This window comes from Enoplosus armatus, chromosome 14, assembly GCF_043641665.1.
Source record: "Enoplosus armatus isolate fEnoArm2 chromosome 14, fEnoArm2.hap1, whole genome shotgun sequence".
Lineage (NCBI taxonomy): Eukaryota > Metazoa > Chordata > Actinopteri > Centrarchiformes > Enoplosidae > Enoplosus > Enoplosus armatus.
The window spans coordinates 4,336,125-4,354,534 of record NC_092193.1 but is presented as its reverse complement, the minus strand read 5'-3'; the positions used below and the strand labels follow the sequence as shown (position 1 = coordinate 4,354,534).

Genomic DNA, 18,410 nt, shown 5'->3' with positions numbered 1-18,410 from the left:
CCTTGTTTCATGTGCCCAGATTTTGAGGTATTTCTGCCTCCACATCAACAACAACATAAGAAATAGTCCCCATAAAAACTGTTTACAATGTGTTGTGTGGAGAGTAATGAGTACCACAAATAAGAGTCCATTCACCTCTATTGTATTGTAGTGGAGGCAAAAAGACAGACCTGGACTAATAAAACCCAAGCTATCTGCATAATAGCACTAGAAGTAAGTGTGTTTTTTGTAATTTGGGTGAATCACCGTTTTAAAGGGGATTATTTTTTTTGAGAAGTGGGATGTCCTGGAGGTATTTCTTCTAAAGCCGCTTCGTCCAAGAAATGACTACCAGTTGTATTTCATTATTGCGTCACTCCCCAGCAGCGTGCTGAGAGAACGTATAAGAAATGTTTTGATGATGAATTTCACTGCTCCCACTGTTACAGTACCTCTCCACCTGCAGCGAAGACAATTACAATTCAGATCTAACGTCGCGTCTAATGACAACACTCCTCTCAGCTGGTGTTTGTGAGGAAAACATCTTATCAAATGTGGTCTGAAGCGTGTCATCGTGGGGTTCCTGACATGAAAAAGAGAGGCTGCACAGCATGTCGTGTGTTTGCCGTGTTTCTGCATGGATCTGTCTGCCCTCTACATGTTATTTACATGTGCTTTGTAAATTTTGTAAACAGATTTACACATGGCTCTTTTCTTTCTCAGCTCCATACCTATCATATCAGAAGTTTCTCTTGAGGGAATCGTAATACCTGTTTGAGAACAAATACCTCTGAAACGGGTGCGCAGGCAGCACAGGAGATACCTAACACATTCCTTATGCATTCCTACTAAGAGCAGACATCTTTTCTGTGGATCTGAAGCACCGGAGCAGTCAAATGCGACATCAGAGGCCTGAGAACAGCAGGGGGGAAAAGTCAAAATGTTGCCAGTTTTTCCAACATAGAAGCTATTTCCACCGCAGAGTGAAGGAAAACCTTTTTCTTCCTCTGCCAAAAGCTTTCAACTTGTTACACCAGTATATCGCTAATAAAAGAATCCATTATCAAAGTTTAACCCAGACCAGACATCAAAGATCTCATCACATTCATTTCTAAGAGCAACACTGCTGCCTTTGTGAGCACCCACATAGCGAAATGGACTTTGTGCTTTGTCTCAATGTGATTTTGGTTCTAATTGTCCTCGTTGAAATTGCTGTATGATGTTTGGTCTCTTTGAGTGGTGGCTTAAAACACACAGGAAAGACAATCATGGCTTCAATGCAGTGTGTGTGTGTGTGTGTGTGTGTGTGTGTGTGTGTGTGTGATTGATGGATCGTGTTGCCAGCTCTGGAGAACACAGCAGAGCTCTCGGTCTATAAGTATTAGATGTTGCTATAAGAAGGCTGTCACGCTGACTCATTTCCCCTCTGCTTCACTGCGACAGCAAATAAACAGTGACAACATACAAGGGGGGGGGGGGGGGACACCTGAATCTGTAGTATGTTTCAATTGCAATACAACAACAGAAAACTACAGCCTGAAAAAGTACAGCACAATTGAACAAAGTCGTGACACAAATTAAATTGGGGATCATCTGAAACAATAGAAAGAAATACTGCAGCACAGACGCTTCACAAGGTTTTTCACGCACACGCTCACACACCGACGGTAGCGAGCAACCACGCAGGGTGCTGGCCAACCATCAGGGGCAATTTGGGGTTTGTTGTCTTGCCATATGGACAGGAGGAGGTGGGGATCGAATCGCCATCCCTGTGATCAGTGGACGACCTGCTCTACCTCCTGAGACACCAGTCTGTTTACTTTCCTTCTGTTAATGTGTGCCTCAGTTTTATTTTGTGAAGCACTTTGAGCTGCATTTGTCCCAGTAAATCCAGTAACAGTTTGGCGTTTTGCTTGGGGAATAACTTCAGATTAGTTAATCGAATTGTTTTAGTAATACATTAAAACAGTGTATGACAGCATTAAAGTCCACATATCAGGTGATAGAACATTACAAAACATTCAGAACGTTTCTGATCCCCATCAGACTTTTTAAGTCCATGCCATGTGACAGTTGTGTGATGATGTGTGATGACAACAGTCACGCATTTTCACATCCAGGGAGTGAAAACTTGATCCAGCCCTGTCTTAATATATCCACATGTAACACCTGCAGGTAATACTGACTCTCATCAACACTTCCCGATGAAGCGAGCTGTTTTCGAGAAATGCACTTACAAATGTTAAGGCTCAATAGGGAAGTGTACCAAACCGACTGAGAAAAATTGCATGTTGATGTGAAGCTCATGTTCAATACGTAGCTCGGCTACTCTCGCACCATGTGATTATATTTGTAATTTAAAACTTCAAACTGAATTTCTTATTATTGACAGTTCTGTAAAGGAGGTTGGTTTTGCAAACACCAGATCAACACACACACAGAGTGACATGATAACAGTGCACACACAGTGTTAAATATGAAGGTCTTTACAGGAAGGAGAAGCTTTATTATTTGGGGTTGGGGTTACAGTCAAGGTTTACTTTTGCCCATAAGGTCAAACCAGAGGGGCCGTCGGGGGGCTCAGGTTGCACTCTGGTGTGACACTGAGAGGTTTGGGGTTCAATAGCAGTTCACTGAATCTGCTTACAGCGAATCAAATCTCCTAATTTAATCTGAATTCTTTCCAATTCCATAAAAACACATACGTTTTTGTGACAAAGACAATTTAAATTTTACTTCAACCCTGAACTTAAAACTAAAGCTCAAGTTTTTACAGACAGATTTCTTATTTGCTGTTTATCCAAATTACTCATCAAATGTTTTTACTTTGATCTTTCCAATAAAAAAAAATGTAAATATTTCATTAAATATGTATTATGTTTTGATATTAAGAAATCTGAGGTTTTTTTTCCAGAGTTGGAACTGAATTCAAAATGGAACCAACAAACCAAACCTAACTTTACGGACAGACAGGCGGACAAACAAATCATATACTGACCTACAATGACCAGAAAAGTCAGAGGTAACAAAAGCAAATCTGACTCATGTCCAATGGAAGGTGAGAGGAAAGACAAAGAAGACAGCATTGGCTTTGTGCCTTCATCTTAACCAACTCTGATCCATCTGTGGATTCTAGTTTTGTTCTGCGTCTTCGAGGTAAGACCGTGATTCTCGTCACCATTAAGGGAATATTTTTCCCTTCTCTGCTGCACGTCGCTGCCCTTCTGTCTGACATTTCTATCAGAAGTTGCCATGCAGACTGAACTTCTTCACTCTAAATATAATATACGAGCATCTGAGTGCAAAAACAATGAAGACACAGTTGAATTAATTAAAGTTTTTTTTGGGGGGGGGGGTTATAAGCAGAACATTGATGCTTATTTAACCAGCATGGATATTGTTTGGCTCACAAATAATTGAGGTTGTCTCAGGTTGACAGCAGCAACAAACTGTTTTTCTAAATGAAAGTTTTGAGCAGCTCTCAGCGCGTCATTATATCACAACTACGCTTCCCGAGTTGATTCTATGTTTGAAAAAATATAATAAATGGCATCAACACTTAATCATGCCATGTAGGAAAGTAGAAAATGTGTTTGCGTGTGAGTGACATTGAAAATAAAGACCTGTACGCTCTTTTCCATCACGTGGAAGTACAAGTCCGGTCAGAGCTCAGAGGAAATAACAGGTACAAAACGATTGCTGGTTGTAATTTGGGTAAACTGATGTTTTAAATCAACATTTGTATTGACTCTGGTTCTATAACTGTAACAGCCATATGTAGTTCCCTGGCAAGATGGTTTTCCATGATGATGATTGTATCATATATGTTTTGGGCTTTTTACACCTTTTTCTGTCTTTTCTTTGTTAGTGTGTGTGGGGGTGTGAGAAATCTACCACTGAGCCATCAATGTTGGCCAGAAATGGGATGCAGACCCCCCACATGGAAGGTGTGGACTTCCCCACTGAGCGATCAATGATATGTTGTGGTTGAAAGAGCAGTTGTTATTATTCTTCTCTGATATGATTGAGGTTGAAAAGGTTATTGCATTTTCCAGGAATCAAACCAGGGCCTCCTGTGTGGAGGGTGAGGATCTACTGAAACACCACTGCTTACATTTCTTACTATAATAACAGGTAGCAGTAATGGGACTGCTGGAAACCCATCATCATTATTATTTTCCATACCTTGGTTGGTACATCATGATGCCCATAATGAACCTGATTGGACTCCGATCTTCACTGCATCATTTTAGTCTTTTAGCTGTGTGGTGTTGCGTATTATAGGGAGATCAACACTGATATGTAAACAAAATCATGCACACCATCAATATTTATGCCTCTGCCCATCATCACATTCATATTTCCAATCTCTACTGAAAAAGATTCATCTTTCGAAATGATGTATGAGCACCTTCACCAGTCTCATCTCCAGTCATAATGAGCTTCACCTGATGCAGACAAATGATGACAAGCAGTGAAGCTGGGAGGAAGCTGCCCTCATGTTGACCAGGGATTTGTTTGGAAAACTAACAATTTATGATGAGGTCAGTGGAGGTTTAATATATCGACATTGTCCTTCCTGAATATCTCTGTTACAGCAGCTCATTAAAATTCAACATTTATATTGACTGTGTTGTGATGCACTAATAACTGCTGCTGATCTCTTCCCTGTAGGCTGCAGAGGAGCCTCTCTCTCTCTCTCCATTTGTAACTGCCTTCTGCTGCTGTAGCACCGCTTATTTCCATTTCCTGGCCAGTTGGTTTCCCTATTCAAAGCAAATTAAAAGCAGTGGTCATCATCCATTATCCTTGTGGCTTAACTCACAGTCAGCATTGGTATGCATTGGTCCTAAGAAGAGCCAGTTTTCATTTGAAAAGCATTGCCATGCAATTCAGAGACAGCACCACCCAGCAGAAAGATTTCAAGGTTCAGAAACCATTGATACTCCATCATGGCGATTTCTATCTCTTGGGTCATCTGTAGTAGGCAGTCTTTCTGGCATTTCATTGCCTTTATTAGAGAGCCGACAATACTAAAATGACAGGGAATGAAGATAGAGAGAGGTGGGGAATGACAGGCAGCAAAGGTCCCCCACCATCCAGGTTAAACCACAAAGCCACCAAATTGCCCCATTATAGCAGCACTTAAAGTGGCAGTTGTGTTAACTTAGTAGAAAAAGTCAAACTGTTTCACTGCGATTCAGCTAATTTGCTCACATTTTTGTTCATTTACAGAGGTGATACACATTGTAACTGTGATGAACTCTGGGAGGAAGCAGGAAATATTCTCCCTCTTGTGTTGAATATAAAGTCACAGGAGAGGTTTGGAAATTTGCAAGTCTTTGAATTAGTATTACAATGAGTTCAGAAGCTTAGTGTAGTTTTGTTCCCCTTCTTTTATTTCATAACTGCTTGTAATGTGTAGACCTATGGCTTCACAAGCAGAGAAGAAAATAAAGGGTGTATATGTGTTTGATGGAATCAGAATCGTGATAAAAGTTCAGTTTTGTATCTTCAAAGAGACCCTGTGCACACACGGTAGGGGGGGGGGGGGGGGGGGGGGTCCTGAACAGTGGATGCTGTGTTTCCTAATGTGTTTAAAGGGTGAGAAAGCTGAGATATCACAGTAAAAACCAGTCTTTGCATTTTGGGAACAGTTGAGGGGAGAAGGCCGTTTACTTAACGTGGATTTCCTTTATGAATAATCATAATATCTTTGATCTATTTCAACCAGGTTTCCGTTCACGCCATAGCAACAAAACTGCCCTCATTAAAGTATCAAACCATTTTTCACAGTTGACCAATTTATTCTATTGGATAAATGGGGTGGAATCAGGGATACTGCTCTACTGCCTGGTTCAAATCTTATGTATCAAGAACTTTTTAGATAGTGGTCAGTGATGCTTCCTCTTGTTTGGCCCCTCTAACCTGTGGCGTTCCCCAAGGCTTGATCCTTGGCCCCCCATTGTTCTGTGTGTATGTGCTGCTACATCACACATAAATACAAAATATTGGACAACACACACAAATATTTGTCCCATTAAAACCAGTGACAACCAAGACAATTTTCATTAGTTACTTTCTTGTCTTTCAGAAATGAAGTGCTGGATGTTCCAAAACTTTCTCCAGCAAATCATTCTTTTTGGTCCTCCAAAGTCTATCCCAATTTTACAAAAAACATCTTGGGTCCCTGTCTACAAATGTCAAACCTGCAGTAAGAAACGTAAGAGTAAAATTGGCAGTGACCTTTCATTTAAAAAAAAAAAAAAAAAACAAGTGACAAAAGTCATGTTCTTGTCAGCTAAGGAGCATCTAAAAAATCTGGTCTTTTCTCTCTCAACCTGATCTGGACATCTTTCATGCTTTTATATCATCTCAGTTAGATTATTGTAATTCAACATATTCAGGATTAAGCCAAAAAAATGTGAGTTATAAGGTTGAGTAAATTCTCTAAAACTGTTTAGATACACATATGTCTAAAATGTAGTGTGCCTGTGAGCAGAAAAGTGGATATTCTATTACCTGAAAACTCTTATTAGTTTATTAGTAGTTAAAATATTTCTCTGTACACTCTTAATCTGCAAATGCATAAAAAGTGCAATACTTCCCTGTAAAAGTAGAAAGTCTGCCAAATTGGGCATACTCAAGTAAAGTATCTTGATATTATACATAAATACAGTGCTTGAGCAAATTAGATTAGTCAAAGGAAGAGGATCTTTACTGTATGAAGGGTATTAAGTACCATCAGTCTGTTGCCCGTGTTGACCTGTAGAGGGCAGCATTCAGCCTCTCATCCCACCGGAAGGAAGAACAGGCACATGTGACATTTAACAGGAAGTAAATAAACTGCCTTCCCGCGCAGTTGAATCGGTTCAACAAGACGTCCACATTCACGGATAATCAAGCAAAATGGACGAGCTTTATTTGGATAACATTGACGAATTTGTCAACGACCACAACAAGATAGTAAGTGCAGTCTTGGTTCGTTGTATGTCCTCTTTTCTGAACGTTATTCTGGGTGAGACGTCCACTAACAAATGTCAGAACACAGTTAGCCCCGGTATAATTAGCCGTTGAACTGCGTTCAAAAAACGGCCTGTTTACTCTTTACTTTCTTTCAGGTAAATGTGTATATTTATCAGGGTATTGCTTACTACTAGTTAGGATTTGTTTGGGTTTTTTTGTTAAATCGGCTTATGAATTATAACTCTTAAAATCAACTAAACGTATTTTTTTAATCGTCAGTTGATTAGCTTCAGGTAACGTTACTTATGGAAACCGCCAAAGGTTTGAAGGTTTGATTTTGGAATAGACACTGTAGGATTTATCAAATGTCGAACAACATTCAAAGGATGAAATGTTACATGTTTATCTGTATCGAGTTTAGTGATGGAAACCAAAAGGCTATCATTACAAAGAATGTTAGCTAGCTAGGTTCAAGACATGCTGTAACTAAACGTTAATGTTAGTCTGACGAATTAAACGTTAAATAACTGCCTTTGTTTGTTTGCTGTTGTGGACGAAAATGTTAAATCTTCATTGTCTTTTTTCCCCCCAGCTGCTTTATTCATGTGTCAAGCAAAGTGTGAATGGAAACGCAAATGTTGTTTTGTTTAACAGGTGACCTATAAATGGCTGAGTCTCACTCTTGGAGTCCACGTCAACACAGCCAAACAGTGAGTCTGCTACTCCTCCTCTTCAGGCTATTTACATAAAACCATGCAGAAATGGGAACAAGCCAAAGATTTTCAGAGCCAGGTTTTCCTGTTCATACAAACTGGAATCATATCAACATCAGTGTTTAAATGTGACTCAACACAAAGCAGCTGTGCCAGAACTTAAGTAAAGATATGATCTAAAATTATCCAAATTATTATTGAAATCAAGAAAGAAATAATCGAAGATTAAGTAAACAAGATTTAGAACCGGATCAATACATCAGTGCCTGTAACATATTTTTTTTTGTTTTATCACTACACACAAAAACTGCTTTAAAAAATAAAAAATGTGATACTGCTAGAGATGCATTTTGGTCAGTACCCAAAAAAACAATACCTGGCACAACATGTTGTAAGTGACCTTATATGACCTTATGCATAGCTCAGGAATAAGTGTTCAAGATCAACATATAAATATCAATTATTTTGGAATATAGTATGATGTCACTTATTACCAATAATTATTACCAAGAAAATTAAGGTCAGAGTTCATACAATGGCTGGGAAATGAAACCATTGAAATGTGTGTCTGTCTTCAGAATGCTTTACCATTACTTGGATCACAAGAGGAAGGAAAGTTCACCTCAGCTCCATGCCACCTATCTTGTGTCGGGGAAGTTTGTGGACAATGGCCAAACGGTGAGATACACAATTATTGAATTAAATTAAGTGAAGACTATTTTGGCATGGCTTGCACAATTCTGTATACATGCGATTTCTGTTTTGTGTGGCTGATGTTGTGCTTCCTTTCAGAGTCACAAGGTGTCAGTTGTGAAAGAGGACCAGTTGGAAGGTGTGTAAATATGTTTCCCAGCTCACCAGCGTCGTTGGCTGGTTGTAGCTGTTGCTTTTAGGCACCAAGGTGCGAACTGAATTTTATTAAAAGAGTTAACATTATTAAACTCTGTGCTCATTTGTCCTTCAGTGTGTTTATTTTGCGTGTCATCTGTTGTAGCAGAGGCAGAAGCCTCTAACCCCAGGTGTTTTCTTTTGCAGATGTCAAATCCAAGATGAGCTTGGTAGTCAGTGTCCATGTCTACAGTGTCCAGAAAGCTTTACTGAAAGACAGCGGCCCTCTGTACAGCGTCGACTATGATGCTGTGAAAGACAATCTGAAGAACTGCAGCAGGTATGTTGATCATATTTTTATGTGCTTAAAAGGGGACAGTAATCCGGGTCTTTACACAGGTGAGGAAAAAGCTATTTTATTTCAAATGACAGGTACCCTGCAGAGATCTGAGCAATTATTTGAATGGTAAAACATTTTTTACTTCAGTACCTACAGTAGTTCAGAGTAGTTGTAGCTACAGGGTGAATAAAGTAGCCCAGCAGCAGTTCAGAAGGGGGAAAAAGATAATCTGTTTAATTGTAGGACTGTCAGTCTTCAGCCAGCCTTGAATTGTTCCTTCTGCTTTGTTTACAGATACAGTGCGATCCGCTGTGCCAGTGCAGTTCCCATGTCTTCTCTGGAGCTGCAGCAAGCGAGAGAAATCCACCGAGCTCCTACACCAGAGCCTGAAAACAACAAAAAACCTGGCATGAACGGAGAGGCTAATCTGGCTTCAAAACCTTCCACCAAGCCGCAGAAAGGCATCATGGGAATGTTTGCAAATAAGACTACTCCTAAGAACCAGGACAGTGGCAAAGACATTAAGTCGGAGCAGAAGGAGGATGCACCTGTGGTATGGCTTTTCTATTCTGTGGTGTGATTAACTGCCGTGTACAAAGAAATCAGCTGTAGTTTTTACTCCTTTGTTTGGTATTTTAGGTCGATGCCCCTAAAAGCAAACCAGCAGCCAATCCAATGCTGAACTTCTTTGGGAGTCAAGCACCAAGTGAGTAATATTAGCAGTGATTTTTCGCTCTTTTTGTTTTAATTTTGTTTTGTATATTTCTATAAAACAGGGATTCCTGTCTTTTTCTGATGACAACACAGATCTGCTGTTTAACTGTGAAATTGTAGTATTAATTACTACTACTACTACTACAAGGGTAACGTTACTCCAAAAAATGTCAGAGGCATGTTAGCACACATAAAATCAATCTACAAATACAAATGTGACAATGTTAGAAAGAGTTGAAGTACGCAACACAATACTGGCTGTACTCTAGTATGAAGCTGTGGTAACATCCTGGTACAGGTAACTACCTCAGCTTCAGGTAAACCCCGAGATTAACCCCATGTGCTGACTTCATTTAATCACTTACTTTTCCAACTAAACACTCGTCTGCACTTTTTCAGAGAAACCAGACAAAACTGTGAAGGAGGAGGAAGCAGCTAAGTCATCATCCTCAGCAGAGCAGCGACGTCTGAGTTCACAGCCTGAAGAAAAACAAGAAGCTGCTGCAGTGGAGCCGCCGAAAGACACCAAGAAAGACTCCAGGAGGTGTGTGTGTGTGTGTGTGTGTGTTTCAATATAACACTTCACTTTGAATATGGATTTTTAACAGACGAAAACAGACAAGAGCAGATTTGCATTTCTTGTCTATAAAAGTCTTGAATTTAATGGCCGTAGAAAAGTAAAGCTTTTAAAATTAACATAAAATGTGTTCATAGAGCGGTGATGGAAGTCAAATATGACCATAAATATATTCAAATAAAAGACTTTCTCTTGTTGAAGCAAAAGCAAGCGAATAGAAGCTTCTGACAGCGAGGAGGAGAAAATGGAGAAGAAAAAGAGACGAAGGATTAAAAAGCCGGAACCAGACAGCAGCGATGAAGATGGTGAGCAGTTTACTTTTACTTTATCTGATTTGTTGATGATGTCAGACAATTATTATAAATAATTTTGATCGTTGACTACAGGGAGTGAAGAAATAGTTCACATGTACTTTAGTTGTACTCTATATCATAATGTTAGTCAGTGAAAAATAAGCCTTGGCTGCAATTCAGAGAAATATGTCCGAGTTCATTCATATTGTAAAACCAAAATATTATAAATATTACAATAAATAAAGTGGAAGTTACCAAAGCCCTCTGAAGAGAAACTATAGAAGACTAATATTTGTTCACCTCTTCAGTCATTCCAGATTCTCCACAGCAGATGGAAACAAGAGAACCAAGTCCTAAGAAGGAGATCAAGCCTGTTTCACATGTAAGTGTTTGCTGTTCGAGTGTTGATGTCATAACTGTAAGACAAACGTGTAGGAAATATAAAATGTATGTATTCCACTAATGATGAAATGTTCTTTATGTATTTAACACTGAATAGCTAATTGAACTGACAAACGTTTTTATTCTTCAGCACTCTGAAATGAAGACGAGGAAGAGGAGAAGAGTCCTGAAGTCTCGTACCTTTTTAGATGACGAAGGATGCATCGGTATGAAGAACAGACGGATCCATTTGTTAAATTCGTATTACATGTAATCCATTTTCCAGAAGAACTTCATACAGAATTTGTATCTTTATAACTTACACCAGTATAACAGTGTGTCGCAATGGCGCTCACACTGTGCCCTATTTAACTTCAGTTCAACTACTTTTACAACTAACAATTGTCATTATTAATTAATCTGCCAAATATTTTCTTGATTAATTTGCTTATAAAACAAGGAAAAGGAAAAATCTAAATTTTGTTCGACCCACTGTCCCAAACCCAAACATATTCCCTTTACTATAAAACGGCAAATATTAACATTTGAGAAATTGGAACTTGTACATTTTTTGCATTTTTGCTTACAAAACAACTGCAGCTATGACTTGAGTATCAAAATAGTCAATTGATAGTACTTGTAATAATCAAGTATTAGTTTCTGCTCTGTTTCAATTCCATTGTACATTTTTGTTTCTGTAATTTGCACTTGTGCCTTATTGCCTTGTATTTAAAGGTCTTCCTCGTTGTGTATAGAAATGGGATTTGACAAAAGACCATTTGATATAATGCAGTTTAATACACCACCACATACTACGGCCATATTCATACAAGTCAAGCCCAAAATCACTCTGGTTTCTCTTTTTCCCCCCACAGTGACAGAGAAAGGCTATGAGAGCGAATCGTACTCTGAAACAGAAGATGATTTTCAGGCAACCAAACAAGCTCCAAAAGATCTTGTTCCTGCAAAACCACCAGCAAGTAACAAAGAGGACCAGAAGAGGAGTCAGAAGAAAACTTTGGCAAACGCAAATAAAGGAAATAAACAAGCTTCCATTATGGGATTTTTCCAAAAGAAATGATGGACAGCGTTGAACAACAAGCACTGCTGCAGACTTTCTCTAATGATCTTTTGGTAAAACTGACAGCTGAAACATATCACATGGACAACTGAGGAATACAACTCAATCTGAAAAGGACTTCAACAAGATAGACATGTCCAATTCAGGATGACAAACATTTTACTTTTCACCCTGCCAGCTGTGAATACATGTTGTACTCAATAAACATTAAAAACTGAAAGTAAAGATGTGGTTTTTTTTTCCCTCAAAATAGACAAAAGAATGTGTTGAAAAGGATGGTGACAGGATTTCAGTTTGAGAACTAATTGTAAGTCTGTACAGAATCTAAAGTATAACAAAATTGGCATCTCTAATTTATCACATTACCACAGGGAGGGATTCACCAACGTTTACTTTTTTGGTGGGGGGGGGGGTGGCATTTAAAGTTTGATGGAATCATTTTAATATTTGCAGTCCAGGATATGACCACTTAATATTAGTGTCTTTGAATCAATTTGTCTAAAACCTAAAATGTAGAATATCAAAGTGAGTACTTTAAAGTGCTCAAATAAGAGTTTACCATCCAAGGCCAGTGGAACTAATTCAAAACTTGTATTAGCCCAGCATGTTAATTAATTGTGTTGGTCCAGTGTAGATCTGAGGCAAAGGGTATCCTCACCACAGTCACATAAGAGCTAGGGATGCGACTAATGCTAATTTTCATTATCAATGTTTTTTTTATATAGATATTTCATTATTTACTATTATATAAAACAGTGCAAATCGTGAGCAGAATGTTTGGCATATTTCTTATCACTGAAATCTCTCAGCTCTACACAGATTACGAGAAGCTACGGAGCTCCCTAAGCGTAAGAAGCTTATATGACACCTGAGATGTCTAGTAAATGTGACTTTGCAGATCACATTAAGCCGTCACTTCTGACGACCTCAGTTCGACTGCCGTCGCCTCTTCTTCCGGTTTTCCACTTTCCGTCTGCCAGGCTACATCTTCAGCAGGACGACAGAGGAGGGACAAACGCTGAAACGCAAGAGAGAACAAGATAAATAAGTTTGCACACAACTGTCATCGTGGTGACATTCACAGGGGACATTTTGGACCCCCGTAGTTAAAACTCCTCAAAGGATTTCAATGAGGGAACTGAATATGTCTGAATGGGCTCAAATCCCCACTAACACAGTGCTGAAGCAGTCCTCTTAACTCAGCTTCTTTTCACACAATGTTTTGGGAGATTGACATGTTGGTCAGCCAACATCAGAACCACCATTTTGTCTCCAGTAGATCCACTGCAGACATGAGAGTTGAGTATGATCTCAAAAATGAGAAGATACTGCTGATTCCACAAGTTCCATCTCCCACTGTCACTGTCCACCTGTCATGCACTCTTTGTTGAGGTTTTAAAGATATTGTTGGTTTTATTTTTTGTTGCAACTGGTGATGATCCAAAACTTGTCTTTGAGCACTGACCTGTCTGAAGGTTCCTGCTGTCAAAAACATCTGTCCAGCTGCCCACAGTGGCACCATGAGAACAGAGGACAGGGTCATGGTCCATCCTAGTGCGTACGCCCAGTCAGGATACACGTACCTGTCGTTAATCTTGAGGTGTTTGTAATCAACCAGGTACAGGATAAAGGAAATCTGTGAAGGTGTGTAGAGTTTAGTTGTTTTTCTTTGGGGGGGGGGGGGGCAAAATAAAGAGTTCAGCTTTAAAAAATGTATTAGTGCAGAGACCCTTTCAAATAAACTCACATGGCTCTATGTATACAATGTCGGTCAGTCAGTCCACCACTTTGGTTCAAACTGAAGTATCTCTTAAGTACTGGATGGATTAACATGAACCTTTCGACAGACATTTATGGTCCCCAGAGGATGAACCATACTGATTTAAACTCTAGCACCACGAGCAGGTTGACATTTTTGTTAATTTGTCCAACACTTTGGTTTATGACCAAATACCTGCAGAGCTAATGTATCATCCTCAGCTGTAATTTGTGTTTAGTGGTTATTAGCTAAACTTTGATGTGTTCAGCTCCCAGCGCCACAAACCTAACAGAGATTGTAGATTCTTAGTCTTGGAACTACATTTTGTTTCTGTTAACACCTGTCTGACTCACCAGTGACAGAAGAGGAATGATGTATTTCCAGCACAGTTTGAAGAAAACAGAAGGTCTATGTCCTGTCATGTCCTCAATGATGTCAATCACACGGTCAGCACCTGATAGAAATTCATAGACTACATTAGACCAGTTTAAAAGTCATATAAAGTTTTTTTTATTTGGGAGTAAAATAAGACTGTGATGAACAATTTCTTTAAAACATTTGATTACAGTCAGGCAATGCAGCCAGTCTGACCAAAGTTATCTAGTTAAATCAGAGAAACCACTCAAATTAGCAGTCAGATTGTATAATGCAAAGGGTTATAAATAATATAAATTGCTTCATGCTTACCAAAACTCCAGGCCAGAGCCAGACACTCAGATAAAGCCATGAAATAACTACAAGCCCTGGTAGCGGCATAATAATCCATAAGCTGAAATATGTAAATCCCTCCCTACAGCAGGAAGGGACAAGATTTTAATGTGAAAAATAGTTTTGTGACAATAGTTGTTTGAACGTATTTTCATGGAAATATGTTATTCACCTCAGTGACCAACAGCTGATGTATGAGGAAGAAGGATGAACAGATGAAAAGGACGAGCATCTCGTGTCTTCCAGGTTTACGAAACACTTTCGGAAACAAGTCGCTTATTGAGGTGATAAAACACTCGACTGTCACAAACTGGGGATGAAATAAAAACAGCAAACGATTCATTTATTGGTTCCTGCAATGCATTGGTTATTAATCAATAGGTGATACAACAAAACATCTTACATGTGTGTCAACACTGAGGAAAAAAAGCATCAGGAAGAAGCAGACAGTCCAGAACTGCGGCCAAGGCATCATAGCTGTTGCCTGAGGGTAAGCAATGAAGGCCAAACCTGGACCTGTGAACAGGAATTACACAAGAAAGAGAAAGTTATTTGTATCTGGGCTTAATATGGAATTTCAACAGCATGTCATATCAAATATACTGTACCTGACTCAACCACATTGTTGACAGTAACACCCTGTTGATGAGCCATGAATCCAAGTACAGAGAAGACAACAAATCCAGCAACAAAACTGGTCCCACTGTTCAGCAGACAGAGCCAAAAGCAGTCCCTAGAAGTCCCAGAAAGACAGATAACAGGCTCTTGTCAAAGAGAGGACATTTGCATTGGTACGTTACCAATTTAAAATGGTTCCAGTTGGTGGCTGTGACATTTAACTCTTACTTTTTAAACAAATAGTTACCACACACACGCTTCAATAAGAAAGTATTCTCACAGAAGTGCTTGTTTTTTGCAGTTTATACTTACTTATAACAGTTGTTATTGTAGTGGTTATAGCTGCCCAAAACATTCAGAGTTCCTATAGTCACGCTGTAGGAGAAGCATATTTGAGATCCCGCCTCTATCCAGACCTAAAATATCACAAAACATATGTTATATACATTTAATTCTTACTGAAGAGATGTCATACTTGTGTCTTCAGCAGATCCACAGGTATATTTGTGTTGTTCTACTTCAGACTCAGTAGAAGTTTGACATTTGTACTAAGAAGTACTACGTGTGTCTTCACTTTTCACACAATTGTTTATCTAACACTATTTCTGTGAATCAAGGCTCAAAGCACAGACAAGTGCACCATTCTCAGTGCACTGAGTTCATGCCGGCGCAAATTTGGTGGACTTCATTTTAACTGACAACCAGACCGAGGGGTTGCAATGTCTTGTAAGTCGTTTTCTGAAGGGAGCTCTCGCAGCCAGGAACTTCTGTTTTTTTCCAATTCCATTTCAGACAGAAATGAAATAGAAATATGGGCTGTGATGAAGAAGAAGTCTTTCTCTATAGCATCACAAAGAATGACTGTCAATATATTATATGCATGCTAACAAGATACCTCGAGGCTAGCCAGGCGGTTCAGGTCTGGATACAGGTAGAAGTGGATCCCTTCCCAGGCTCCAGGTAGAGTCAAACCCCTGATGAGCAGTATTAGGAGCATCACATAGGGGAAAACGGCAGTGAAGTACACAACCTTTAAAAAAAATAAAGAACATTTTAAAAATTATATGTAATAATCGGAATTAATGGAGGTTATTAATGAAGATAAGCAAGAGAATACTTAAATCAAATGCATAATGATGGTTTCTATGTACTATAAGTACTATAAGTATATTATAAAATTTTAGACTTGACCTTTCCAGAAGATCTGACACCTTTCCAGATACAGAAGTAGCAGAACACCCAGCAGGCCAGAAGACACAAGGCCAGCTCCCATCTCACACTGCCCAGCTCCTCAATGCCTCCAGACATGGCCAACACCTGCCGTCTGAGGAGAGGGGAAATATAAGAGGTACACAGAAATTATGATTTATGATTTGTAGACATTTGGCAGAGTGTTACAAAGTGATGTCTAGTCATATGACTCCGTTTACTAAATGACAGTTTAATCCCTTCTCGAAAATGTTTCAATGCTCCCATTTATGTATATCTAAGGGCAGCCAGTAAGTCTGCTGTTATTAAGCAGACTCATGGCCAGTATATCAGCTGAAGTCAGTTCTTCAACTCGGGCATAAAGTCACTTTGCCAATGATTTGCATGTGTTTGTTTGGAATATAATCAGCAGACAAGTGGATACATGACTTAGATTACGGTACACAAGGAGTTCAAGTAGTTTCTCTAAATGTGTCGGATCAACATCATTACAAAATAAATAGCTGTAATATTAAGAAGTTCAATTCTCCACAAAAGAAATGGGAGTACAAACGTTTTGTCAAGTATTCGAGGTCACAGAGGGAGATGAACTGAACTGAGATAATCCTTTACTGTTAACTTGCCAGCACCATTACTTAAAATAGTTTTTAACAAACATCTAAGGTTCAGCCTCTCGAATTCAAGTCCAAAACCCAAAGAAAAGCACCCTGGACTCTTCGACTAATACGATGTGCATTAGTAGAAGAGTATTGCATCAAAAAGCATTTGCATTTTTCACTATTTTATAATATAACGATGGGCAAAGGTGTTAAACAGCATGAGAATACAGGAAATGAGCAAGAATCGTGCTGAAAATGTCCTTTAAAGAATGCTGTTGTGGCACATTAATGTCACTGTATGTGTTGTAGGTGTACAGTCATTCAGATTATTGGTCATTAAAAGAAAATGAATCTGAACTCACTCCCAGAACTCAGTAGCAGCAGAGGTGGTGTTAGACAACATGGTCTGATTTGTCACATTTGTTGAGGCAGAATCCAACATCTGAAGACCCACACAGTTAGCTGGTTTAACAAACAAACAAAAGATGGAAGTAAATGTGAGGAATTATTGTTTTACACATTAACACACAAAGGTCCCTGGACAAAAGTGCATATTAATGGTATTATACAACCTTTTATCGAGCGTTAAAGTAAAGTCCATAGTCTGATTTTACCTGTATTCCAGGTGTTCTCACAGGTGGCCCAGGGGAGCTGGGATCTGAATGAGAACACCAGGTAGAGGAGAGCCCAGACTTGGATCATAATGTAGCAGAAGTCATACAGTTTGATTATAATGTTGCCATATCCAATTCCTAAAAAAAAAAACATCAAAAACATACAGAGTTATACATTTTTAAATCTTGCATTAAATATTTCTGTGAACCACATTGTCAGAGCTAGTTGAGCTATCTTTGAACAGAGAAATATGTAGTTTCTTGATGTTTAAGCATCAGGTACAAGATGTAACTCATTTTGATGAGTGCACCTTTTAGCTCAGCGCACATCAACTCACCTTGTGCCAGTGGACATATTTTGCTCCAACAGGTGATGAATCCTTCCTGGGTGTACTGACCAACTGAGGTCTCCAGTAGGAACAGAGGTATCCCACACACCACAGCTAGCAGACCATATGGCACCAGAAAGGCACCTACAGTACAGATATTATAGTACTACATAGTATGTTTTCTCACGGCAATAACACATCAGTTCAGTGACATCATTAATCATTAATATCTGATCATCAATATAAAAATATGTATATACATGTACGCCCATGGCAATAACAGTTAATTAAGTAATATCTTCACTCACAAATTATCAATATTAACATTATTTCAGAGCACTACACACAGAATAATGCAACTCTTCTAAAAACAGAGTTTGTAGGATTCACCTCCACCATTCTTGTAGCAGAGGTAAGGAAATCTCCACACGTTGCCCAGGCCGACCACATTTCCTACAACAACCAGAATATATTCAGCTTTACTGGCCCACTGTCCTCTGTCTCCAGCTCTTCTCTGCTTTTCACTTCTTCTTCTTCTGGCTTTGTTTTTCTGAAGATCAAGAACATCGTCCATTGTGTGTTTCTGTCATGAATCCGAAATCCTGGAAACAGATATTTGCTGCCCTTATATGTGTTTTTTTTCCCCTACTTTGACTCTATGTTGCCCTCAAACCATCATCTTTAGTTACAAAACCAGTTCCA

General features: G+C 39.0%; 2 protein-coding genes across 2 annotated transcripts; one reads left to right on the top strand and one right to left on the bottom strand.

The window, feature by feature from the left end:
- The first annotated feature begins 6,854 nt into the window (after positions 1–6,854).
- pold3 (polymerase (DNA-directed), delta 3, accessory subunit) lies at positions 6,855–12,083 on the top strand. The gene is made up of 12 exons (XM_070919290.1): positions 6,855–6,945; positions 7,600–7,655; positions 8,237–8,336; positions 8,451–8,490; positions 8,694–8,826; positions 9,121–9,379; positions 9,466–9,532; positions 9,940–10,084; positions 10,319–10,422; positions 10,719–10,792; positions 10,943–11,018; positions 11,667–12,083. The coding sequence occupies exons 1-12, from the start codon at positions 6,889–6,891 to the stop codon at positions 11,870–11,872; spliced, it is 1,317 nt and encodes a 438-aa protein (XP_070775391.1). The 5' UTR covers positions 6,855–6,888; the 3' UTR covers positions 11,873–12,083.
- Positions 12,084–12,776: 693 nt separating this feature from the next.
- On the bottom strand, positions 12,777–18,282 carry LOC139296342 (sodium- and chloride-dependent GABA transporter 3-like). The gene is made up of 14 exons (XM_070918719.1): positions 18,099–18,282; positions 17,718–17,852; positions 17,380–17,517; positions 17,128–17,227; positions 16,149–16,281; positions 15,853–15,987; positions 15,270–15,373; positions 14,948–15,072; positions 14,743–14,855; positions 14,512–14,649; positions 14,319–14,421; positions 13,985–14,085; positions 13,338–13,508; positions 12,777–12,890 (listed from the first exon to the last, which is right to left on the bottom strand). Exons 1-14 carry the CDS (start codon positions 18,280–18,282, stop codon positions 12,777–12,779), a joined length of 1,794 nt encoding a protein of 597 aa, XP_070774820.1.
- Between the last annotated feature and the right edge of the window lie 128 nt (positions 18,283–18,410).